At 42.1% G+C, this 25,966-nt stretch overlaps 1 protein-coding gene across 3 annotated transcripts in view; it reads left to right on the forward strand.

Moving 5' to 3' along the window:
• LOC142738407 (sodium/hydrogen exchanger 9B2-like) overlaps positions 1–25,966 on the forward strand; it is a 100,078-nt gene that overhangs the window by 68,980 nt on the left and 5,132 nt on the right. For 2 of the 3 annotated variants that reach the window (XM_075849761.1, XM_075849759.1), the window contains 3 exons: positions 849–998; positions 17,074–17,182; positions 20,343–20,479. In XM_075849761.1, coding sequence (XP_075705876.1) covers positions 849–998; positions 17,074–17,182; positions 20,343–20,479 — 396 coding nt within the window. The remainder of the gene's footprint in view (positions 1–848; positions 999–17,073; positions 17,183–20,342; positions 20,480–25,966) is intronic. The other variant, XM_075849760.1, reaches the window with a different exon arrangement.

Raw genomic sequence — 25,966 nt, forward strand, 5'->3', positions numbered from 1 at the left:
ACTGATTTTCAGAAGTTTTTTTTATTTAACTAGCGTTTTTGGAGCTGTTTTGCTATAGAGTCAGTGAAAAACAACTTAAAAAACTGCTCAAAAAGTGACATGCACTTCTTTTTCACGGTCGTTTTTTAACGTGGCCGTTTTTCAAAAAGGCCGCGTAAAAAAACGCCCCATTGCAACAGAACGCCGTTTCTCCCATTGAAATCAATTTTTCAGCCATTTGGAAGGCCGTTTATGGGCCGAAAATAAGCTGTGTTCACATGGCTTATTTTCAGGCTGATTTTGGAGCAGAAAAGCCTCCTTTTAAGCTACAAAATACACTTGAAATAAGCCTGCAAAGAGTTTCCCATTGATTTCAATCAGAAATACACTGTGTTGTTAACATGAGGCTTATTTTTACGCTGCTGAATTAAAAAAAGCCTCGCAAAAAGAAGTACAAAAACATGTCACGTCCTGAGGCCTTATTGGAGCTGATTTTCCATTGACGCTATGAAAAACGCCTCAAGAAACACGTCAAAAGATTCTTTAAATGAAAAAAAAGCTTAATTTTCAGCTTCAAGCGCCTTGAAATCAGAGGCTGTCTTCCCTTGAAAACAGCGTCGTAATTTTCAGCCATTACTTTTTGTACGTGTGAACATACCCTAATACTGTGTGCATTCTCTATGTGCGCAAATATGACCTGCTTACTGTGCATGTGTTAGTATAAGAGGGACATGCTGGCAACTGCATTAAGAACTTGCCTTTCTTCAAAAGGAGAGAATGCTGGAAGTGAAACAGTCAAATTAAATATAAAATGTATTCCTTTGTCGTAAATATGTGTGTAATGCACAAGTTTTTTTTCCCCTCAACAGGAGAAGCTGAAATGGAAAAGGTCTTATCTACTTATGGCACTGTCCGTATTTGCAGTATTTGGTAGTCTTTTCTTTGGCTTTCCTGGTTCCGGAGGGCTGTGTACATTGGTGATGGCTTTTCTTGCAGGCATTGGGTGGTCTGGAGAAAAGGTAATCCACATTATTCATCTAATGAACATAATACAAAACAGTGACTAGTATAAGGAAAACCTTGAGTACAAATGCCTTGCAGCTTGTTTAAGAAAAAGCAGTGTATCTGGTTCACTGATTCTTTTCAGCTTATTGACATCATGGGTGTTGAAGAGGTATATACACTACATGACAATAGGTATGTGGACACGTGACCAACATCTTATTCCAGAAGTACCACTAGAACAACCTCAATTCTTCTTAAAAGATTTTTGAATTGATTTTGGAACATGACTGCAGGAATTTGAACCCATTTAGCCACAAGAGTATATGTACCGTTAAAGTTGAATGATAAGGACTGGGCAACAGCCGGGGTTCCCGCTGTTACCCAACGGTGTTTAATGAGGTTGAGGTTCACGGTTCTGTGCAGGCCAGTTAGTACTTCACAACAAACTCTGCACTTTTTTATATTAACCTCACATACATACATACATACATTTTATGCGGAAACAATAAAGCTCCTTTTCTAATCTGTAGTCACAGTTGGAAGCCGACAATTCTCTAAACTTAAACGATTACACTTTTACAGTTGGCAATATGCATTTGGGCAGCAAATGTTCTCCCGGCATTTGCCAAGCCCAGATTTGTCTGTTTATGTTCAATATATTTTTATTGATAATCAAAGGTGAGAACATGACAATGCGGACATCGCAAATATGTCGGCACGCAGGCCGGCAGTAAAGATAGATATGCACAGAATTATAGAGCCACAAAGACAAACATCTGATAGTTCCATACTTACGCACTATTAGTAGAGTGTCTTGCACACCTATCCTATTCAACCAGTGTTGTATGTTAGGAGGTACCATGTTTCTCCACTTGAGAGGGATAAGTAATTTAGCTGCCGTCAGCAGGAGGGTCACTAAATCCTGTTTAGATGTTCGAAAGAAGGAGCTCGGCATCCAAAGTAGTACTAGCTCAGGAGTGATATGTAGATTGGTTGACAAATCATATTAATGTGTCGTGTTACTTCATCCCAGAAGTGTTTGATATCAGAGCAATGAAACCATATATGGGAGATGGTGCCCACCCCATCTCTACATCTCCAACATAGATCATCAGATATGAGTCTCCACTTATAAAGTAGCTGGGGGGTTTTGTACCATCTTGTGAGGGTCTTGTATGAGTTCTCTTGGATTTTAATACACTGGGAGAAACCGTGTGAGTTGGAGAAAATACTTTTAACTTCAGAAGGGGAAAAAGTGGCGCCGAGCTCCTTCTCCCAAGACACCAGGTATGTAGTTTTGGCGAAGCAGTCTTATGTAAAAGGCTCTGGTAGACCTTAAAAAGGAGGCCTCTGGGTAGTATCGGGAACAACAAATAGTGTTCAAGCCAATTAATATCTCTTAGAGGAGAGGTATAGCGCTAAAGTCTTTACATACAGTGGTGAGTGCAAGATTGTGCAAAAATGATACTGAGATATTCTCAAGGGGTGGGAGTAGGGATGATAATCTTGGTAAATCAGATGAGCTCTGCAATGTAGGATAAATTGTAGTGATTTAGGGATCAAGAGAAGGCAGAGTTACTAAATGGGTTCTTCAGCTCTGTATTTACAACAGAAGAAAGAGCAGCTGATGTAGCCGGTGCCAGTGCTGTTAATATATCAGTTGATATACTGAATTGGATGAATTTAGATATGATCCAAGCTAAATAAAATAAATGTACACAAGGCACTGGGACCAGATGGGTTACACCCTAGAGTTCTTAAAGAGATTAGTTCAATTATTTCTGTCCCCCTCTTCATAACATTTAGAGATTCTCTAGTGACTGTTAGGCTATGTTCACACAGAGTATTTTGGGGGAGGAATATCTGCCTCAAAATTCTGTTTGGAACTTTGAGGCAGATATTCCTCCCCCTGCACGCCGATTTTCGCGGCGATTATCGCGCCGTTTTTCACCCGCGGCCATTGAGCGCCGCGGGCATAAAACAGCGAGAAATACCCTTTCTCCTGCCTCCCATTGAAGTCAATGGGAGGTCAGAGGCGGAAGCGCCCGAAGATGGGGCATGTCGCTTCTTTTTCCCGCGAGGCAGTTTTACTGCTCGCGGGAAAAAGACGCCGACGCCTCCCATTGAAATCAATGGGAGGCGTTCTCGGGCCGTTTTTGCCGAGTTTTGCGACGCGGTTTCCGCGTCAAAAAACTCGGCAAAATACCCCGTGTGAACATAGCCTTATAGTGCCAAGGGACTGGTGCAGGGCAAATGTGGTGCCTATTTTCAAAAAGCTTAACATCCATCTTGGGGAAAATGTTTGAGGGGCTTTTGAGGGGCTATATACAGGATTATGTGACAAAAACTAGTATTATAAGTGACAGCCAGCATGGTTTTACTAAGGACAGAAGTTGTCAAACTAACCTGATTTGTTTTTATGAAGAGGTGAGCAGAAGCCTAGACAGAGGGGCCGCTGTGGATATAGTGTTTTTGGACTTTGCAAAGGCATTTGACACTGTCCCTCATAGACGTCTAATGGGTAAATTAAGGACTATAAGTTTAGAAAGTATCGTTTGTGATTGGATTGAGAATTGGCTCAAGGACCGTATACAGAGAGTTGTGGTAAATGATTCCTACTCTGAATGGTCCCCGGTTATAAGTGGTGTACCCCAGGGTTCAGTGCTGGGACCACTATTATGCAACTTATTTATTAATGATATAGAGGATGGGATTAATAGCACTATTTCTATTTTTGCAGATGACACCAAGCTATGTAATAATGTTCAGTCTATGGAAGATGTTCGTGAATTGCAAGTGCATTTAAACAAACTGAGTGTTTGGGCGTCCACTTGGCAAATGAAGTTTAATGTAGATAAATGTAAAGTTATGCATCTGGGTACCAACAACCTGCACGCATTATATGTCCTAGGATGAGCTATACTGGGGGAGTCACTTGTTGAGAAGGATCTGGGTGTACTTGTAAATCATAAACTAAATAACAGCATGCAATGTCAATCAGCTGCTTCAAAGGCCAGCAAGATATTGTCGTGTATTAAAAGAGGCATGGACTCGCGGGACAGGGATATAATATTACCACTTTACAAAGCATTAGTGAGGCCTCATCTAGAATATGCAGTTCAGTTCTGGGCTCCAGTTCATAGAAAGGACACCCTGGAGTTGGAAAAAATACAAAGAAGAGCAACGAAGCTAATAAGGGGCATGGAGAATCTAAGTTATGAGGAAAGATTCAAATAATTAAACCTATTTAGTCTTGAAAAAAGACGACTAAGGGGGGACATGATTAACTTATATAAATATATTAATGGCACATACAAAAAATATGGTGAAATCATGTTCCATGTAAAACCCCCTCAAAAAACAAGGGGGCACTCCCTCCGTCTGGAGAAAAAAAGGTTCAACCTGCAGAGGCGACAGGCCTTCTTTACTGTGAGAACTGTGAATCTATGGAATAGCCTACCGCAGGAGCTGGTCACAGTAGCTACAGTAGATGGCTTTAAAAAAGGCTTAGATAATTTCCTAGAACAAAAAAATATTAACTCCTATGTGTAGAAATTTCTACCTTCCCTTTTCTCATCCCTTGGTTGAACTTGATGGACATGTGTCTTTTTTCAACCGTACTAACTATGTAACTATGTAGTGTCCGATAGGCATGACCAAGGAAAAGGGGTTGGTATAACTGCAGAGCTTAGAAAGGTCGGGTAGAATATTGAGTGGCATAAGGGGAGAGGGCCCGTCACCTGCCTGATTTTTCAAAAATAAGTTTTGACAAACATATATTGTGCCTCAAAGTGTTTTCCTCTGATTGACAGCTGACATAGGTACCCCAGACCATAAGTGAATGACGCCTTCCTCCCCAAGTAGTTGTCTTTCTACATGGGCGTGAAGTGGCGGCGTCTGCTTCTGAACCAGACAACCATCGAGTCAAATGAATGGCTCTGTAATAAATTTGAATATCAGGTAATTCGCACCCTCCCTGTTGTCTACTGAGTTTCAGTTGAGCATAAGAGATTCTAGGCCAAGCCGACTTCCATACAAACTTTGAGAAAATTGGTTGGATCTGTGTAAAGAAAGGCTGCGGCAGCCAGATCGGGACTGTCTGTAGGATATAAAAGATTTGAGGCAGTATATAGCATTTAAAGAGGCTCTGTCACCACATTATAAGTGCCCTATCTCCTACATAAGGAGATGAGCGCTATAATGTAGGTGACAGCAGTGCTTTTTATTTTAAAAAACGATCTTTTTTCACAACGCTAGGAGCGATTTTGGTTTATGCTAATGAGTTGCTTAATGCCCAAGTGGGTGTACTATTACTTTCGACCAAGTGGGCGTTGTACAGAGGACTGCATGACGCTGACCAATCGGCATCATGCACTCCTCTCCATTCATTTACACTGCACTAGCGATATAGTTATATCACTATGTGCAGCTACATACACAAGCCCTAACATTACTACAGTGTCCTGATAATGAATACACATGACCATCCAGCCTGGACGTCATGTGTACTCAGAATCCTGACACTTCTGACTTCTGACTCTTTTTTTGTGAGATTCCGGCAAGTGAAACCAAATCTCGTTTAGATCCGTAATCTTGCGAGATTTGGTTTCACTTGCCGGAATCTCACAAAAAAAGAGTCAGAAGTGTCAGGATACTGAGTACACATGACGTCCAGGCTGGATGGTCATGTGTATTCATTATCAGGACACTGTAGTAATGTTAGGGCTTGTGTATGTAGCTGCACATAGTGATATAACTATATCGCTAGTGCAGTGTAAATGAATGGAGAGGAGTGCATGATGCCAATTGGTCAGCGTCATGCACTCCTCTGTACAACGCCCACTTGGTCGAAAGTAAAAGTACACACACTTGGGCATTAAGAAAGCTCATTAGCATAAACCAAAATCGCTCCTAACGTTGTGAAAAAAGATCGTTTTTTTAAATAAAAAGCATTACTGTCACCTACATTATAGCGCCGATCTCCTTATATAGGAGATAGGGCACTTATAATGTGGTGACAGAGCCTCTTTAAGTATGTTTTTTCTTCCTAAACAGGAAACGTATAGTATTTGTAGACTTGAAAGATGTGAGATAATTTTCCTTATTAATGGTTTATAGTTACACTAAAACAATTTATCAGGATCTGAGGGGATGCGGACTCCAAGATATTGTATACTGTCAGGCTGTCAGGAGAATTTGCGTGGACAACCTAAGTTGATGGATCACCAACTCCTGCACCAAAACATTTAGCGCCTCGGATTTCTCTAAATTGATCTTAAAATTTGAAGTTCCACCAAAATCCTCTAGAATTAAAAGGAGTATATCATCGGCGAAGGCTGCGGTATTGTGCATAATAGAGCCTATTTTAAGGGCTTGAACGTCTGGGGATTGTTTTATTTTCTGAATTGAGGGTTCTAATGTTAATACAAAGAGAGAAGGTGATAATGGGGAATCTTGTCTCGTGCCGTTATAAATATTAAAGGGTGGGGAAAGTGTGCCATTCACTCTGATTTTTAGCATAGGGGTCTTTATAAAATGTGAAGATGGCTCTAATAAAGGGAAAGGGGAAACCGAAACGGCCTAGGAGCACCTCCATATAGTCCCACACAACTCGATCGAAAGCCTTTTCCGCGTCAGTGCTGAGAAGGACCAATGGGATCTCCTGTCTTCTAGCAAATGTAATAGCATTTATCACCCTGGTGGTATTAAATTTCCCTTCTCTGCCAGGGACAAAGCCCGTTTTTTTCAGGATTAATAAGTTTATGGAGTATTGAATTGATCCAGTGTGCCAAATGCTTTGCCCACCACTTCATGTCCGTATTCAGCAGAGATATGTGTCTATAACTCCCACAAGCAGTAGGATCTTTACCTTCCTAAGAGATGATCGTGTTCTAAGCTTCAAGCATTTGTCTTGGTAGGCTGCCGCCCACCAGGAGTGAATTGCAGACTCTCAAAAAATTTGGAAAGTAGTGTAGAAGCAAATTTCTTATAGTAAATTATAGGAAACCCATCTGGGCCCGGGCTCTTACCACTGGGGATGGAGAACAAAACCACCCTAACTTCCTGCTCAGTGAATGGGGACATAAGGGCTGCCATTTCACAATCATCCAGCTTTGGTAGCGAGATTGAGTTAAAAAAGGATTCTATGAGGATGGCATGGACCCCCGGAACCTGAGATGGAGCGTCGGGGTCAAGGTCATAGAGGGAGGCGTAAAATTTATGAAACTCTTTCGCAATCTCCTCGGTTGAGGAAACAAATTCCCCCGAGTGAGTTTTTTCATTTTAGTGATAAAGGATTTTTCCTTTTGTTTTTTTGGGGAGACTCAACATAATTTTTGACCCTTTGTCCCTATGGGCATAATATTTAAATTTACATCTCTGGAGGGCCCTAGCCGCCTTGACATTCAAGAGGTCCTTGAGATCGTTCCTCAGTTTTGTGAGTTTGGGCTGAGAATTCTGTAAAGTAGATTTTTTTCTTGACTGTTTCTAAAGTGGAAATTTTGTTTAGAAGGGAGTTCACTTGCGCGTCTTTTGATATTTTTTTTACTCTAGAGCCCATGGCTATAAACTCGCCCCTTATGGGCCTCCCATATTATCGGTAAAGGAGTCTCTGGAATGTCATTGAAGTACTCCAGGAGTTTACCCTCAATGAATGTGATGTGTTCCAGGGAACAAAGCAACGTCTCATTTAGCGACCAGGATATTGACTTGTGTGGGAAAGATGATATGGACAGGGTCTAGGAGATTAGGGCATGATCTGATATCAAGATAGATCCTATCTCCGTAGCCGTAATCGCATTGAAGTGCCTATCTGAAACATACAGTCGATCTAATCGATGATAAGTGCCATGGCCAGGGGAGTAGAATGTGTAATCTCTTATCTCTGGGTGTGCAAGTCTCCAAGGGTCAACCAAGTGTAGTTCCACCATAGTCCGTTTTACTGTTCTGACCGCCTTATGGGAGAAAGACACTTCTGCAGAAGAGGCATCCAGGGAAGGATCTAAAACACAATTGAAATCCCCACCAAATAACAAAATCCCATCACTAAAATTGTGTAACTTATGCAGAACACCCACCAACCATTTATCTTGATGTCTATTGGGGGACATATATGTTTGCCAGTGTGATCAATGTGTCACCAATCTTCCCCTTTTTTGGGCCAGGAGGGTAAAGGGAATATTCCTACTAATTGCTATGCTGGTGCCCCTGGAGGCAGAGGAGTGTGCTATGAAACCACATAGAGAAGGAAGTGTGCGACAGGGATGGTACATGTGAGTGGCGGAAATGAGTCTCCATCAAAAATAATATGTCTGATTTGGCCCTTCTGACAACAGGGAACATCTGGCTTCGCTTTTGTGGTGTGTTGAGTCCCCTCGCATTCAGCGAAATAACCTTAACCGTAGCCATATGTGAAGATGTACAATAGATTGTGAATAATGCTGGGATGTAAGTGAGGTGTCACCAAACAGAAACTTTAAAACCTAAAACATTGCAAAAATAAGCAAGGCAAAAATTGCTATACAAGTTCCACACTAAGCTCGCATGGATGCAATAAGGTATAGAGGCCCTGTCTCCAGGTAGGGATAATTGCCCATCTAGAGAACTATGGCCAAGCAACATATGTATTTCAGACACAGGTTGAAAAATAGACAGCCTAAGTTTGCATGAGGAACCACACTTTCCAAACTGTGCATAAGAACATGAGTTACTAATACGGTAAAACTTAATAAAGGATACAGAACAATAAAGAAATGAGGCTCCAGGCACCGAGAAGAAATCGTCAACAATCTGACAATTCGCCAGTCCCAGCAGAAACAGGTAATCGCTGCAGGTTACAACCTGGGCCGTTCAAGGAAAACAGGGACCTCAGCCATAGAAATCAGGTCTTAGAAGGGTCATGTTCGGTGATTGCTCTTCTCTGAGATTTGGTCTTGACATAGGTAGACCATTTATCAGGAGGCGGTAGATCAGGGAATGTAGTGTGCAGGTGGACAGGTAACCACGAGGGAATGTCCATAGAGGTGATGTGCAGCATGGTCCAGATTTTATTTAAGTCCTCAGGCTGTCTAATCACTATGGGTTTGCCATTGTGCATGATAGTTCGAATGGATACAGCCATATGAAGGGGGTCTTGCGTTCTCTAAGGGCATACGTAAGAGGCTTCAGAATCCTTCTTTTAGCAAGGTTGCTAGCCGCTGTATCTTGAAAGAACAGAACTTTGCAGCCCTCATAGAGTATATCCTGTGATTCTCTTGCTTTTTGCAAGAGCGCAGCGGTGTCTACAAAGCTTAGCAAGCCACATAACACATCTCTCGGGTGGTTCAGTAGGTGCAGGCTTGGGTCTCTATGAATGCGTTCAATAACAACCTGAGAAGCGCGATCCTGTCCCAGTAGATCCGAGAAGATGGTGCTGAGCACAGTGCGTCAGGTGCCCCGGTTTCTGGCATTCCCCTGATCCGAAGGTTTTTTCTCCTACGATTTTTCCGATCCTCCAGCATTAGGCCTTATTCACACGAACGTGTGCGTTTTGCGCGCGGAAAAAACGCTGCGTTATGCGCACGTTGCAGTTCCGTGTGACATCCGTGTATGGTGCGTGTCTGCGTAATTTTCATGCATATGGCATCGTTATGACACTCTGTTTTTATGTTTCAAATCAGAAATGAAGGAGGTGCTTTTATTTTTACCTTCATTTCTTAACCGTTTCCCGACCGCCCACAGTAAATTCACATCGGCGCTTGCTGGGCTCTGTGCAGCGCCAAGGTGAATTCACGGTGGGTGTTAAAAGCGCGATCCGGGTGTCTCAGAGTAGGGCTGACACCCGGATCGCGCTTTTATCCCCTGCCTCTGGTCCCAGAGACATGATCTGGACCTAATTGGTTCAGGTCCCGGTCATGTGATCGCAGGGAAAGTTTGTTGTAGCAACGAACTGGAAAGTTTGTTACTTTAACAAACTGGAAAGTTTGTTGCTACAACAAACCTTCCCGGGGACCGATTGCGGGTGCTGCAGTCGGTTATAAGGCAAAACCGGAGGCTATACAACAGCCCCCGGGTCTGCCATGCACGGCAGCCTATGGGAACCAGCCTATGAGAAAAGTGTAAAAATAAGTTACAAGTTACAAAAACAAAAAATGCTTTTTTTCCTATAATAAGTCTTTTATTATAGGAAAAAAAATGAAAATGTAAAAAAAAGTACACATATTTGGTATCACCGCGTTCATAACGACCCAAACTATAAAACTATAATATTATTTTTCCCGAAAGATGAACACTGCAGAAAAAATAATTAAAAAACAATGTCAGAATCACTATTTTTTGGTCATCAACCCTCCCAAAATATAGAATAAAAAGTGATCAAAAAGTCGCATGTACCCCAAAATAGTACCAATAAAAACCTACAACCCATCCCGCAAAAAATAAAGCCCTTAAACAGCTTTTTTGACTGAAAAATAAAAAAGTTACGGCTCTCAGAATATGGTGACACAAAAAATAAATAATTTTATAAAGAAGTGATTTTATTGCGCAAACGCCACAAAACATTAAAAAAACTATATACATATGGTATCGCTGTAATCGTATCGACCCGCAGAATAAAGTCAAATTTCATTTATAGCGCACGGTGTACACTGTAAAAAAAAAGACAAAAAACATAGTCAGAATTTATTTTTTTGTCACTTTGCTTGCCAAAAAAATCTAGTAAAAAGTGATAAAAAAATCACATGTACCCTAAAATTGTACCAATGAAAACTACAGATTGTTCCACAACAAGTAAGCACTCAAACAGCTCCGGTGAAGAAAAAATAAAAAAAGCTCTGGCTCTCAGAATAAAGCGACAGAAATTGTGCAGTCTCCAAAAGCGGATAAGATCGGGCGCCATTTATCAGTGCGACATCGGCCACATATCTGCGGATTATTATTTGTTTACCCCATTATTATAACCCCTTATTATGTCCTGATGTACTCCGCACATCTCACATATGCCCCCCACATTATAAACCAAAATACCAGCAAAACCCCAAACAGAACAGTTACCAAGCAAAATCTGCGCTGCAAAAGCCAAATGGCGCTCCCTCCCTTCTGAGCCCCACAGCGTGCCCAAACACCAGCTTACGTCCACATATATGATATTTTATATCCGGGAGAACCCGCTCAACATTGTATGAGGTATTTGTCTTCAGTGGCACAAACTGGGCACAACATATTGTGCATTAAAAAGGCATATCAGTTAAAAAATTTAATTTTCACTTTGCACCATCCGCTGCGCATTAACGCCTTCGCGCACCTCGACTTAATAGCATGTCGTGGTGCGAGGGGTTATATATGGAGCGGGCTCATGCGCTGCGCCCGCTCCATATTCTGCAGGTGTCAGCTGTGTATTACAGCTGACTCCCGGGACTAATGGACAGGAACAGCGATCGCGCTGTTACAGGAGCCTGTAAAAATGCTATTCTACTTTAATACATTAGTACTGCAGTGTATTGTACCAGCGACCTAATGATCGCTCGTTGCAGTCCCCTGAAGGGACTTTTGGGAGGTTTCTACTGTTTTGGTACCTCAGGGAACCATTCCAGCTAAATTTGAGCTCCGAAAGCCAAATATTGTTCCTTCCCTTCTGAGTCCTGCCGTGGCTCCAAACAGCAATTTATTACCACATATGGGGTATTGTAATCAGGACAAATTGCTTTACAAATTTTGGGGTAATTTTTCTCCTTTATTCATTGTAAAAATTAAACATTTCTATGTTTTTTCAGAATAAAGTAGATTTTCATTTTCACTGCCTAATTCCAATAAATTCAGCAAAAAAACTGTGGGGTGAAAATGCTAACTATACTCCTAGAAAAATTCCTTGAGGGGTTTAGTCTTCAAAATGGGGTCACTTTTGGGGGGTTTCCACTGTTTTGCTCCCTCCAGGGCGTTGCAAAATCGACATGGCACTGAAAACCAATCCAGCAAAATCTGCGCTTCAAAATCCAAATGGTGCTCTTTTCTCTTCTGAGCTCAGCCGTGAGTTCAAACAGCAGTTTAGTACAACATATGGGGTATTGCCGTAATCGGGAGAAGTAGCTTTACAAGTTTTGGGGTGCTTTTTATTCTTTATTCCTTGCATATATTATTTTTTTTATATTTTTACAGAAAAATGTATCTGAACTACACTCGTGTGAATAAGGCCTAAGAAAAGCGTTATTCAAATGATCCTGTTGAGTGAGTACATTATTTTGGATGGCTGCAGTATCAGCAAGTAAGACAGTGTGGACATTCTCCAAAGCTTCCACTCTATTACCAATGTGCTTGACGTCAGATTTGATATAAGAAAGTTCTTATAGAACAGGGGACAGGGCTTGTGACAGCCATTTTTTGAGAAAGGCTCTAGAGATGTGACACGCATCTGAGGCACCAATGAATGCGACTGCTTCAGTGCTGTCCTCCCCATCAGAGTATCCATCTTGTTCAATTTCAGCTGCCTCATCGTGTGTAGTAGTGACGACCTGTAGGAGACGTTGCATGCCTTTTGTTAAAGAATCTGTCTACGTCCTGTTCTATTTAACAATAATAATAATAATACCAAGAGATAATTTGATAAATTGTCTTTATATAAATAAGTCTTTAACATATATTGCTATAATTATTGTACGGAACTTCACAACTTTTAACCTCTGCAAATACTTTATTTTATTATAAATACAATTGGAAAAATGTCTAATTGATTATAACTTCTGTGTTCCCTGGCTGGGAACAGGTTAACAGAATCTATAATTAATTATATACTGCATGCACTAATATCCAACCTATGCCCGTCACCCCCTCAGCCGGTCTCCAACATTGCCGGATTCACGCGACCGTGATCTGATCGTGAAAAATGGTCCGTGTGTCAGCCGCATTTCGCGGCCTGATCACGGTACATGTGAACGGGACTCCTGGCATCATAGTCATTTAAGCCACAGTCACACGACTGATGCAAAATGGACATGAAAAACTGACCATTGATCAGTTTTCAATGGCCATTTTTTTTCACTGTGTCTCCAAATTCTCATCCATTTCCAGTCCGTCTTTCATCGCCATTAAAAAAAAAAAAAGGATTGATTTTATTTCTATGGGTAGATAGTGCCACAGTGCCCACATATAGTGCCACAGTGCCCACCTAGTGCCACCCCCCCAATATAGTGCCACAGTGCCACACCTCCTTTCAGATAGCATCCCCGCCCCTATGTAGGTCGTACCCCACGTTGTAGATTGCAGCACCACCCCCCTCTCATGTAGATAACACCCCATATATCGATCTCACCCCCACATGTAGATTGCAGCACCACCCCCCTCCCTTTTAGATCGCACCATCCCCTTCCCTTGTAGATCGCACCCCCCTTACTTGTAGATCAAGCCGCTGTAGCTGCCACTAGGAGCTGAATCCCCGGCCAGAGGTTGCCGACGCTTTGGCCAGGGATTCAGCTCCTAGTGGGAGATACAGCGGCGCGATCTACAAGTCGTGGGAGTGCGACCTACAAGGTACAAGGGGGGGTGTAATCTACAAGGTACAAGGAGGGGGGGTGCGATCTACAGGGTACAAGGGGGTGGTGGTGCGATCTGCAAGGGGATGCTATCTACAGCGGCGCGATATATAAGGATTGGGTTTGTGGTGCTATCTACAAGATACAAGGGGGGGTGATCTGCAAGGGGGTGCTATCTACTTCGGGGCAGTATCTATAGGGCGGTGTGGCTATGTACTAGGAGTCCCTGCTTCGCCACGGAACTGCTGTTTCATACTGTATCATTTTGCTCACTACAGAATAGCAGTTCCATGGGGAAGAGAACGTTGTCGACCAGGCGGCGGTGGGGCAGAGCTTCCTCCTGCAGCTCGACGCAACGGCGCCACTAAAGAATCGATTCTACGATTCTGTTAAAAAACAGAATTGTGAGAGTCCTTGAGGCCGAATTAATCAAATTAATTTGATTAATCGCCCAGCCCTAAGGTATTGTAAGTATAGCGTTTGTGGGGTGGATGTCGTTCCCCAGCTCGGCGTCAGTCGCCGATGCGCCTTCCGGCTGGAAATGTAGGCCTTGGTCCTCCACAAGGCGTAAGCCGCACCTTTCAGTGTCGACCGAGAGTGAGAAATGTCGTGAGGTTGGCACCTGGAAGCTGCAGGATAAAAGATCAGCCCGTTTGGAGACATCATATGTGCGATGTGCCTCCAGATGGACAAGGATGCACAGCCAATCACGGAGCTCTAAAGAGATGCGTCCGGTCACAGCAGCGTCCAAGGCACACCCCCCAGATTTGTCTGTTTAGTTCATAGATGGTAAAGCGTGAGGATGTGTTGCTACTACTCTAGACTAAGCTTGGTATCACGCATGTTGATATCAGGCTTCTGTACGACTTGACTATGTAAACCCATTCATTAAAGCTTTTGATGAATAGTTCTATGTTGATGTTGCTACCAGAGGCAGATACTAAGTGCTGCATCTGAGGGCAGATATTTTTTTACTTGACTTATCACTTAACGGTGTACCTGTTGCTACTCCTAGATGTTTTCACTTGGAGTTTATTGGTGCACCTCTACCGAGGCTCAAATTTTACTTGTAAAGATGGTATCATGTGACAGTTCTTAGCATGGCCTATTCTTCTGCTACTGTTTTTTGTTTTTAAATCTATTCATTATTACACAAAGTTTATCAAATACAACAAAAAAGTCGATAAGAATACTTACAAAATCCCCCACATATAGCCTACACCACCCCCCTAACACCATCACCGACCCCTCCACATTGCAGGACAGCAACGAGTGGCAATACATATGGCATTCCCTCGAGGCATTCGGTTTTGAACCTAGATTTGTTAGGTGGCTTAAGATCTTATATCACTGCCAGATGGCTAGTATAAGGATTAATAATGATATATCAGCCTTTTAGATTAAATAGGGGTACTCGGTAGGGATGTCCGCCGTCCCATGCGGTAGCGTTAGAGCCTCTGGCGGTTTAAATTTGTAAAGATGCTCCTATTCAAGCTATCAGATATGGGGATATATATTCGAATCTATTTCTTTTTTCGCAGATGATGTGCTGCTGTTCCTGGCTGATCCTGTTACTGCAATCCCTGTGATCATTGAGAAGTTGAACAACTTTGGTTTATATTCTGCCCAAACAATTAATTGGTCAAAGTCTGCTCTCCTCCTGCTATGGGGCAATGATTGTTCCTTTATAACCTCAATTCCGGTTCAGACTGAGATCGTTTACCTGGGAATTTACAGGATTATGTTAAATTAAATATTGTACCCTTGTTAAAAGATATGAGGCAGAAATGTAAAAATTGGCAAAAACTTAATCTAGCCTTTATGGCTAGAGTTAATTTGGTTAAGATGTTTATCTTACTGAAGGCCCTATATGTCCTAAAAAATTCACCAACTTGGCTATGGGCTAAATTATTTACCACCATGGACTCCATCATAAGGGAGCTGATATGTAATGGTAAACCGTATTAAACTGCCGATGCTTCAGGCACACGACTCAGAGGGAGGAGTGTATCTTCCGAATTTTCATGGCTACACAACTGCAGTACTTAATTAATTGGAAACAGTATATATGTTTTGAATTTATGCTCCAGATGTGGCATAAAAAAAAGAAGCATAAAAAAAAAGAAGTTTGATAATATTTTCCATTTTTTTTGGAAACCGGGTACCTTGATGGTCCCCCATGTAAGAATCTTCTCTTTGTGATCTTCTATACCTGAAAAGTTGCTAGGTATTGGTACGTCTCTACCAATATCACCATTTTTGGATAATAGATTTTTGGCTCCGTTGAGTGACCTTGATGTGGGCTCCAGTTGGAAGAGATATAGTATTAAATGTTTACTGGACCTATTTGTTAAAGGTGGCATGAAAGCCTTTACTCACTTGCAAACTGAATTCATCTTACTGAGGGGAGAACTTTTAGATTCGCAGTAAGGCCTCATGCACATGTCAGTAATCTGGTCCGTATTTTGCTTCAGTATTTGGAAGCCAAAACCAGGAGTGGATCCAAAACATGGAAGAGGTGCAAATCTTTCCATTATAGGTTTTCCCTGTTTATGTTCCACTACTGGTTTTGGCTTCCAAAATACTGACCACAATACTGACGTGTGCATGAGGCCTAAAGGATATTACTAGTACAATAAAGTTAACTATGGTGAACCACTCTCTTGTGAACTTCTTAACTACATGCCAGTATTCTAAAGGTTCTCTATCTAAAATATATAAAGTTCTTCCTACTGTATCCAGTGATGTGTCTGCTCCCTCTAGACTGAAATGACAGCAAAATCGGGGGGGGTTTGTAGATTGCTGTTGGAAGAAATAACTACAAGCTATCCCAAAATTAAGTCATAGTCCATCATTCTTACAAACCCAGCTCTTTGTATGTCATCGTGCATACTAAACTCCTGTAATATTATTGAAAATAAAGTATAAAAATGATGACAAATGTCTAAAGTGTTTGCTTTGTGGAGCGAACCTTATCCATATGTTATGGCGGTGCCTGAAGCATTACAGGTTCTGGGACCTAGTAATCGACAATATTAATCTTTTTGCTTAAACTATTTCCAGAGCATACTCTATGCGTTTTAGGATTTTCAGAGAGCTTTGGGATTCCTCCTTCCATCTACACATCTGTACAACAGGCCCCGTACTATTCTCGTTAATGAATAGCAAAATATTGGATGTCTAAACACGTTCCGAGTGTTGTTGAATGGGAAAACTATATGTGCAAGATATTGCTCTATGAAAAAATTTACTATTCTAAGAGTAGGAAACGTGCTTTTTTTCTTGCTAGTGAAAACCCCTTTTTGGATTTCCTTCCTCAATATAAGAAAGTGTCGTTTGATTGACCTAAGTCATTATAAAAAGTTTTGTATCTTTTATTTTATTTTTTTCTCTTCGCTCGCTTCTGCTACTGTTAGTCTATGTAAATTGTATGATTTGTATGCACCTGCTGGCTTTGGGTGTGGCTGTAATGCCTGAAGCCACGACTTAGCAGGCTTGTGAATACCTAAATTTGGTTATATAGTGTTTGTTGTTCCTGTTTTCTAGACTGCCATGTGAAAATTCTGGCATGTAAACATTTCTTTTACAGACAGTGGTTGAAGACATTATTGCCGTCGGGTGGGATATTTTCCAACCATTGCTCTTCAGCTTGATTGGAGCAGAAATATCGGTTTCCTCTTTGAGGCCAGAGACTGTAGGTAAATATAACCAATATAATCAAAATAACAAACAATGTAGAGATTTCAGATTTTATATTTATTGGAGAAATGGTGTTAATGAATAAATAACGTTTAGCTCAGTATGGAATAGTATGGGATATTACATTTAATTTCAATCCACGAGTTTTATTTTAAGTATTGTGTATGTAACCGAATATACATTCCTGCAAACATTTTCATCTCAAAATCTATGTCCATCTTTGCATCCAATTTTGAGCATGACTGTAAGAACAGACTGTACAGAGCTTGTTTCTCTGTTACCATTGAGAGGCATAGTCTGCGTAGAACCTGGAGACACAAAATAGTAGGACATTTTTAAATCAGATCTATTGCAACGTTGCTTTGTTTTTTTTTATTTTGGAGGTATTGGGACAATAAAACAGGATTTTTTTTTTATTACTCACTGTAGAATACTTGTTTCAAGTTCATTAGGGGACACAGATAATGACAATTGGTATAGCTGCTGCCACTAGGAGGTGGACACGAAGTAAAAAAGTGTTAACTCCTCCTACCAGATTATACCCCTTCTGCAGAAATTGAGCTAACCACTTTGTACATAAGCAGTAGGAAAAGAAGAGAAAAAACGAACGGTTACAACTAATAACGAGAACCGTGAACCATATGAGAACGAGAGGAAGAAGCTCCCCCTGTAGAAAACATAACAACTATAACACACAAAACGAAAAATTGGACAGGTGTTGTGTCCCCCCAATGAACCTTACGAGAATGGGATTTTACAGTAATAAAAAATTCAGTTTTCTTGTCCGTGTCATCGGTGGGGACACAGATGATGACCTTGGGATATATAACAGCAGTCCCTAGGGGAGAGACAACTGAATGCAGTGTGCGCACAGCCGCTTCAAAAACCTGCAAAACTAGAGACATATAGGTATGCACCCTGTAGAACTAGCAGAAGGTATGAAGGGAAGAGCAGGTAGCGTCCTTACACACCTGTAGAGCCGAAGCCATATGTTGAACTGCCCACGAGGTGACCACCACTCCAGTGGAATAGGCAGTCCCATAAATGGTAGTCTCCTTGCTCTTTGACTAGTATGCGTCTCCAATGGCAGACCGAATCCAGTGGGCAATAATGGCTTTGATTGCTGCCAGACACTGCCTAGGACCCTCCGGAATTACAAAAAGAGTGTCGAAAAGAAAGTCTGAGCAAGGAAAATCCGCAATGCATGGACTACATCCGAATTATGGATTTTTACCTAGAGAGGATTTTTACCTAGGGTGGAAAGAGGAAGGATAGAAGGAATGGAGAATAATGTGTTCATTAATATGAAAGGCTGAAAGCACGTTGGGAGGAGAGCTGGGTCAGGGCAGAGCACCACCTTGTCCTGGTGAATCACCAGGAACAAGTAATTTACAGGAAAGAGCTGCCAATTTAGAGACATGCCGAATAGAGGTAATTTCCGCTAAGAATGATACCTTCCAAGAAAGGTGGCGAAGGAAAATATCCAGTGGCTCAAACAGAGTAGACTGCAATGTATCAAGGGAAAAGCAGATTGATGGTAGTAGTGCACATCCTGGGCCACTCCCTGCAGGAAGGTACAGACAGCGGACTTGGCTGCAAACGGGCGCTTGAAGACAACGGAAAGAGCTGACATCTGACCTTTAAAAGGGCTAAGACCCAGATCCAGGCAAAAAAGTGAAATGGAGGAAACTGCCTCTCCTCGCACATATAGAAAAATGATTTACATATCCTATGGTAGAGCTGAGAAGAAGATGGTTTTCTAACCTTAAGCATTGTTTGGATCACTTGTAAAGAAAAACTACGCAAATGCATTACGGTGGTAGTCATGGTGTTTAAACGAAGAGAGGCAAAATTTAGGTGGAAAAGTGGACCCTGTGATATCAGATCTTCCCGATCATTATCTTTGACATAATGGTTGAGGCACTTCAAATCGAAGATCCAGAGGTGTAACTTGAAGCTCCTGGGCCCCAACGCAAAATCTCGAACAGGCCTCCCAGCTATTACACATCATTCATAGTACTGATCTCTTCATATAGAACAGAGGGACCTATTGAGCCCCCTGCAGGCTCCAGGGCCCAGGTGCGATCACACTCTCTACACTCCAGTTAGTTACGCTCCTGCCAAGATCGTTCCTTCTTTTTTTGGGACGACAAACAGGTTGGAATCCTCTAAACCTTTCCAGTGGAGGAACTGCGACAATCACTCCTTGGGATAGAAGAGACTGAACGTCAAGAAAAAGGCAGAAGACTTGGAAAGCTGATTGGAAGAAGCAGTCTAAGGGAATAAAAGAGAATTCTATTTTGTAGCCCGTGGAGACCAGCTCGCATATGCAGGCATTGGAAACGTGAATGAGCCAGACATCCCAAAATAAGTCACCCTCCCACCCTAAAAAGACCCCCAGGTCTGCCATTGGTATCTGCTTTAGGCCACTACAAAGAGATGGCTTGATAAATTGCCTGTCAGTGTAACAGTGACAGTAATGCTTTGGAAGTATTACAAAGCATTATACAAGCAATCACTTTTCAAGTCCCCTAATAGGACTAAAATAATGTTTTCATTGTTTAATAAAAAAAAGTTGTGCTGATTGGATGAGAACAGCTGGACACAGTATATAGCTCCCCAAACTGATTCTGGGAGCGATTTCGTAAACGCTATTAAAACCTACTAGTCCCTTCATGGGTATCTTATAGATATACTTATTTAAAGTGTATGTCCGACCTTGAATACCATTTTTATTTTTTTTTAATCTGAAATGGTTAAAAATTCAGTGCTGATAATGTTCTAAATATATCTTTATAGCAGTGGGGGCTACATTTTTTTTTTATACAAAACTCAAAATCCCCTGCATAGATATATATGTAATATATAACATTCTGGCTACTGTTCCTTCATCTTTACGCTAATAATAATAATACAATATACAGTTTGCTCCTAAGCTCCCCCCAGTGGTGGCTGCAGGTAGCCAGCTTGTTATTGTTTACATCTATGTAAATTTAGGGGATTTGGCTCTGTATCAGAGGAAACCGCAGTGATCACTATCAAGATATATCAGGAAATGAAGCAGAACAGAATAAGACATAACGTCCAGGAGACCGATTTCATGGAAAACAATTTTTTGTCTGCTTCTTTAAATATATGCGTTCTATGATTACATTTAAGGACTATGTGTCGCCACACTTGGAATTGCATTGATTATACGAATATGCTTCACTTTCCTGATGGTGTCCTGGGCAGGTTTTAATCTGAAAGAAAAAGTATTTATTTCCTTGGCATGGATGCCTAAAGCTACAGTTCAGGTAAGGGCTGCATTTAGAATTACATTGCGTAAAATAATCCAAACTTAGTCCAGGTTTACATTTGCTGGAGGTTTTGCATTTTTTTTTTTTTTAAGCCAAAACCTGGAACGGAAACTAAACAGGAGAAATATATAAAGGATTGTCTTATACGTCTGCTCTCCTGGATCTAATTCTGGTTTAAAAAATCATGCAAACTTAGTCTTTCGTTTTCAAAGACATCATGGAAGCTGCAACTATTTACGGCATAACAAAAATAGGGCAAGCAGGAACAACTTTTCTGTCGAACTATCATAACTAGCTCCTTGATCTTGGCTAGTATTGCAAGAAAATTGACCACCTGAAATTGATTTAAACAATGTTTTATGAGCACTAGAATCAGGGTAAAAACAACAACAAAATTGTTAGCCTGAGGAAGCCAAGCATGGCCTATGCTGTTGGGCTAGAATTAATCCATGTATGTCCAGCCTAAGGCCTTATTCACTTATCGACTGTGTGACGGCCGTTTTTTAACGGCCGTCACCAGGCTGCATAAAAATCAATGTTCTTCTATGGGGCTATTCACACGGCCGTTGTTTTAACGGACCGTGTGAATGTCCCGTGAAAAAATAGGACATGTACTATTTTTGCCCGTTTTCACGGATCCCTTAATAGACTTAAGTCTATGAGGGATCTGTGAAATCGGGTCCTGCACGGATGCAAATCGGCAGTGAAAAACATATGTTTTTCACACGTTCGTGTGAATAAAGCCTAAGGTATGTATTGAACTGAAAAACAGAATAAAATAAAATCATAAATAGATAGGAAAAGGCTGGCACTACACCTGTGCAGAGTTTCTTGTATCAACAATTCAGACATATGGCAGACTCGGCTAAAAACTTTTTTGCCAATGGGTGCTCAGCGACTAGGACATCACAACAGCTTGTAATTATTTTCAATAGTAGAAAAAATGTTGCAGCACTCACCGATATATGCAAATATTTTCTTTATTCATCGATCATGGTCAGTGCAATGTGGAAAAAGCCTACGGCCATTTCGCGTTATCCCACGCTTTGTCAAGGCCCTGGCGTCACTTCCTTCACTGCCCCTTTTATATGCAATATACATCTAATATAAAAATCATTTCATAGAGCAAAAAGTACACATGAATACCTCCTTTTGAAAAATATCCAACGGTGAGCCGGCAGGTATTCCCCTCCCATGAATCTTTCTCAAATATCCTGATTGCATTCTAACTCCTCTACTGGAATATCACTCAATATATGAAATAGGTTTCTATCTTCATCAGAGAAATGTTTACTTAAACTAAAGCCTAGTTTGCTCATGCTATCACCCTGAACATGTTATGATATCCCTTCCCTATGCCCAATTTTTATTATATCCCTTCCCTATGCCCATTTATTATATTATTATCTCTTGTGTGTTGGAAAAAGCAAGTAGAAAAAATCGTATAAACCTGTTGAAAAAGAGAACAACAAGAAAATATAATTAACTGTGCTATTGATTCCGTCGGAAAAACGGAAACCTTCCGGAATGGTGACGAACGGAAACCATTAGCAATGTTTACGTCACCATTGATATCAATGGTGACGGAAACGGAAGCTCTGGTTACAGTTTGACTTTCCGTTGCGGGGTTCACCCGACGGAAACCTCCGATGGAACCCCGGAAGGAAAGCCAACGCTGATGTGAACAGGCTCTAAGACAACCGATAGTATCCTTTCGTACGTGTAAAATTTAAGAGATGTATTGGTAAAAGGACGTTTTAAATCTTGTATCAATAAGGAAAATTGTTTATCAGAATCAATGCGAGAGGCAATTATAGATGTGGGCAATGTAGATTCGGCAATTATCTGATTCACACGAGGTACCTGAATATAGGGGGCTGTGCATTTCAGGTAAATGATTTCATAACTTGCAAAACACAGTTTGTTGTAAATGTAGTATTCTTATTCTGCACATGTGGTTGATTTATATATTGGGAAAACTATACGTCCCATGTATAAAAGTTTCAGCAAACACGTTCGTTCGTTCGTTCGTTCGTTCGTTCGTTCGTTCGTTCGTTAACCATGTGTGAGGGATGTCCAAGGTTAATCCATCATATGCAGGAGGAACATGCTACAGATCCGAGGTGTATGCAATTTGCAGGGATCATCCAGATAAAACAACCGCCTTCTGGGGGGGAGAGACATAAGTTGTTATTACAAAGAGAGGCTGAAATAATAGAACGGAGGCACTAGGACCGCTCGGTCTGATTGATCGGAACGATTTGAGAGTCTTTTTAGTATAGCAGAGTAAAAAGATGTTACATTTGTTATGTATTATTTTAAAATGTATCCATTGATGGTATTGCATGTGTCATTTTTGCCCTATGAAATTATTTCTATATTAGATGAACGGTACTGTGCAAAAGTTTTAGGGAGTTGTGGAAAAATGCTGCAAAGAGAGCTTTCAAAAATAGATGTGTCAACATTTTTTTTTAATCAATTAACAAAATGCAAAGTGAATGACCAGAAGAGAAATCTAAATCTAATCAATATTTAGTGTGACCACCCTTTGCCTTCAAAACATCACCAGTCCTTCTAGGTACACTTGCACACAGTTTTTGAAGGAACTCGGCAGGGAGGTTGTTCCAAAGACCTTGGAGAATTAACCACAGATGCTCTGTGGATGTAGGTTTCCTCAAATCCCAGAAAGACTGACTGACGTTGAGATCAGGGCTCTGTGTGGGCCATATCATCACTTCTTTGTTCTTCTTTATGCTGACGATAGTTCTTAATGATATTGGCTGTATGTTTATGGTCGTTGTCCTGCTGCAGAATAAATTTGGAGCCAATCAGACGTTTTCCTGATGGTATTGCATGATGAATAAGTATCTACCTGTATTTCTCAGCATTGAGGACACCATTAATCCTGATCAAATCCCCAACTCCCATTTGCTGAAATGCAGCCCCAAACTTGCAAGGAACGTCCACCATGCTTCACTGTTGCTTGGAGACATTCATCATTGTACCGCTCTCCAGCCCTTTGGCGAACAAACTGCCTCCTGTTAGAGGCAAATATTTACAATTTTGACTCATCAGTCCAGAGCACCTGCTGCCATTTTTCTACACCCGGTTTCATGCAAAGTTGAATTGCTGGCTTTGTGTAAAAGATTTGCCAGACACAGCTTCTGTGTCGACGCCCGTGGGCAATCAGTCTGCACCTGCTCCTATGTCTGTGAGACTGACTCCATCTTCCACCACTCAGGATGGCAGGCTTAGGAGTGGGAGAGCCTATCACAGCCTGACCAGACGGAGCTAGCTCCCGCCCACTGTCTATTTATAGCTGCCTTTCCTGTTCCTCCTTTGCCTGTGATTCTTCTATGCTTGTTTCCTGGCTTGCTGCTGCTGCTTGTACTACTCATCCTCTGCTTGTTATTGACCTTGGCTTTCTGACCACTCTCCTGCACAGCGTTTTGTACTTCGTTCTCTCCTGGTTTGACTCGGCTCGTTCACTACTCTTGTTGCTCACGGTGTTCCCGTGGGCAGCTGCCCCGTTTCCCTAGCTTCTGTGTACCCTTGTCTGTTTGTCTGTCTTGCACTTACTGAGCGTAGGGACTGTCGCCCAGTTGTACCCCGTCGCTTAGGACGGGTCGTTGCAAGTAGGCAGGGACTGAGTGGCGGGTAGATTAGGGCTCACCTGTCTGTCTCCCTACCCTGTCATTACATAATCACAGGCCCATATACCTAGTCTACCCTGGTCCCTGACACATCTATGGACCCCCTTGAGACCCTGGCTCAGCAGATGCAGGGCCTCTCCCTACAGGTCCAGGCCCTGGCTCAGAGGGACAACCTGCGTGATGCTTCCCTGGTAGTGCCCCCCACCTCACCTCTTGAACCCCACCTCAAGTTGCCTGACCGGTTCTCAGGGGACCGGAAGACTTTTTTCTCCTTTCGGGAGAGTTGTAGGCTCTATTTTCGCTTAAAGCCCCACTCCTCAGGTTCTGAGAGCCAGCGGGTGGGTATAATTATGTCCCGGCTCCAGGACGGGCCCCAAGAATGGGCCTTCTCCTTGGCTCCTGACGCCCCTGAACTTTCCTCCGTTGATCTTTTATTTTCTGCTCTCGGGCTCATTTATGACGAGACTGACAAGACTGCCTTTGCCGAGGGTCAGCTGGTGACCTTACGTCAGGGTAAGAGACCTGTAGAGGAGTATTGTTCTGACTTTAAGAAGTGGTGTGTAGCTTCTCGGTGGAATGACCCTGCCTTGAGTTGCCAATTTAGATTGGGTCTGTCGAACGCCCTGAAAGACCTGCTAGTTAGCTATCCCTCTGCTGACTCCCTAGATCAGGTTATGGCTTTAGCGGTACGACTTGACCGACGTCTCAGGGAACGACGACTTGAACGTTTTTGTGCCTTCTCCTCTGACTCCCCCATGATGCCTCCCGAGGTTCCGTTGCTTCGTTCTTCCACAGAAGACTCGGATCTACCTATGCAACTCGGGGCCTCCGTGTCCCCCAAACAACGTAGAGAGTTCCGCAGGAAGAAAGGTCTCTGCTTCTACTGTGGGGATGACAAGCATCAAGTGAACAACTGTCCTAGGCGTAAGAATAAGCAGCCGGAAAACTTCCGCGCCTAAGTGATCATCGGGGAGGTCACTTGGGCGCACAGGTACTTCCCGTAAAGATTAAAACCTAATAAAATCTTGCTTCCCTTTCAGGTCTCTTTTGGTGGTAGGTCTGCTACCGGCAGTGCCTTCGTGGATTCAGGGTCTTCTGCTAATATTATGTCTGTGGAATTTGCTATGTCTCTAGCTATGCCATTGATTGATTTGCCTAAACCTGTCCCGGTAGTGGGTATCGACTCCACTCCTCTTGATAATGGTTATTTTACACAGCATACCCCTGTTTTTGAACTCCTTGTTGGCTCCATGCATTTGGAGCAGTGCTCTGTACTGGTGATGCAGGGATTATCGTCTGATTTGGTTTTAGGCCTTCCCTGGTTGCAGTTGCATAATCCCACGTTTAACTGGAATACTGGGGATCTTACCAAATGGGGTAATGAATGCATGACGTCATGTTTTTCTGTTAATTCTATTTCTCTCCCTGAGGAGGTGAACACTCTACCTGAGTTTGTTCAGGACTTCGCTGATGTTTTCTCTAAAGATGCCTCCGAAGTATTACCTCCTCATAGAGAATACGATTGCGCAATCGATTTGGTACCAGGAGCTAAGCTCCCTAAGGGTAGGATATTCAATCTCTCTTGTCCCGAACGTGAAGCCATGAGAGAGTATATCCAGGAATGCCTGGCCAAGGGTTACATTCGCCCCTCTACTTCTCCGGTAGGTGCTTGCTTCTTCTTCGTAGGGAAGAAGGATGGTGGTCTTAGGCCGTGCATTGCTTACCGGAACTTGAATAAGGTCACTGTAAGGAACCAGTACCCCCTTCCTTTGATTCCTGATCTCTTCAATCAGGTTCAGGGGGCCCAATGGTTCCCAATGGCTGTCCAGGC

This window comes from Rhinoderma darwinii, chromosome 1 (genome assembly GCF_050947455.1).
Source record: "Rhinoderma darwinii isolate aRhiDar2 chromosome 1, aRhiDar2.hap1, whole genome shotgun sequence".
In the NCBI taxonomy this organism is placed as follows: domain Eukaryota; kingdom Metazoa; phylum Chordata; class Amphibia; order Anura; family Rhinodermatidae; genus Rhinoderma; species Rhinoderma darwinii.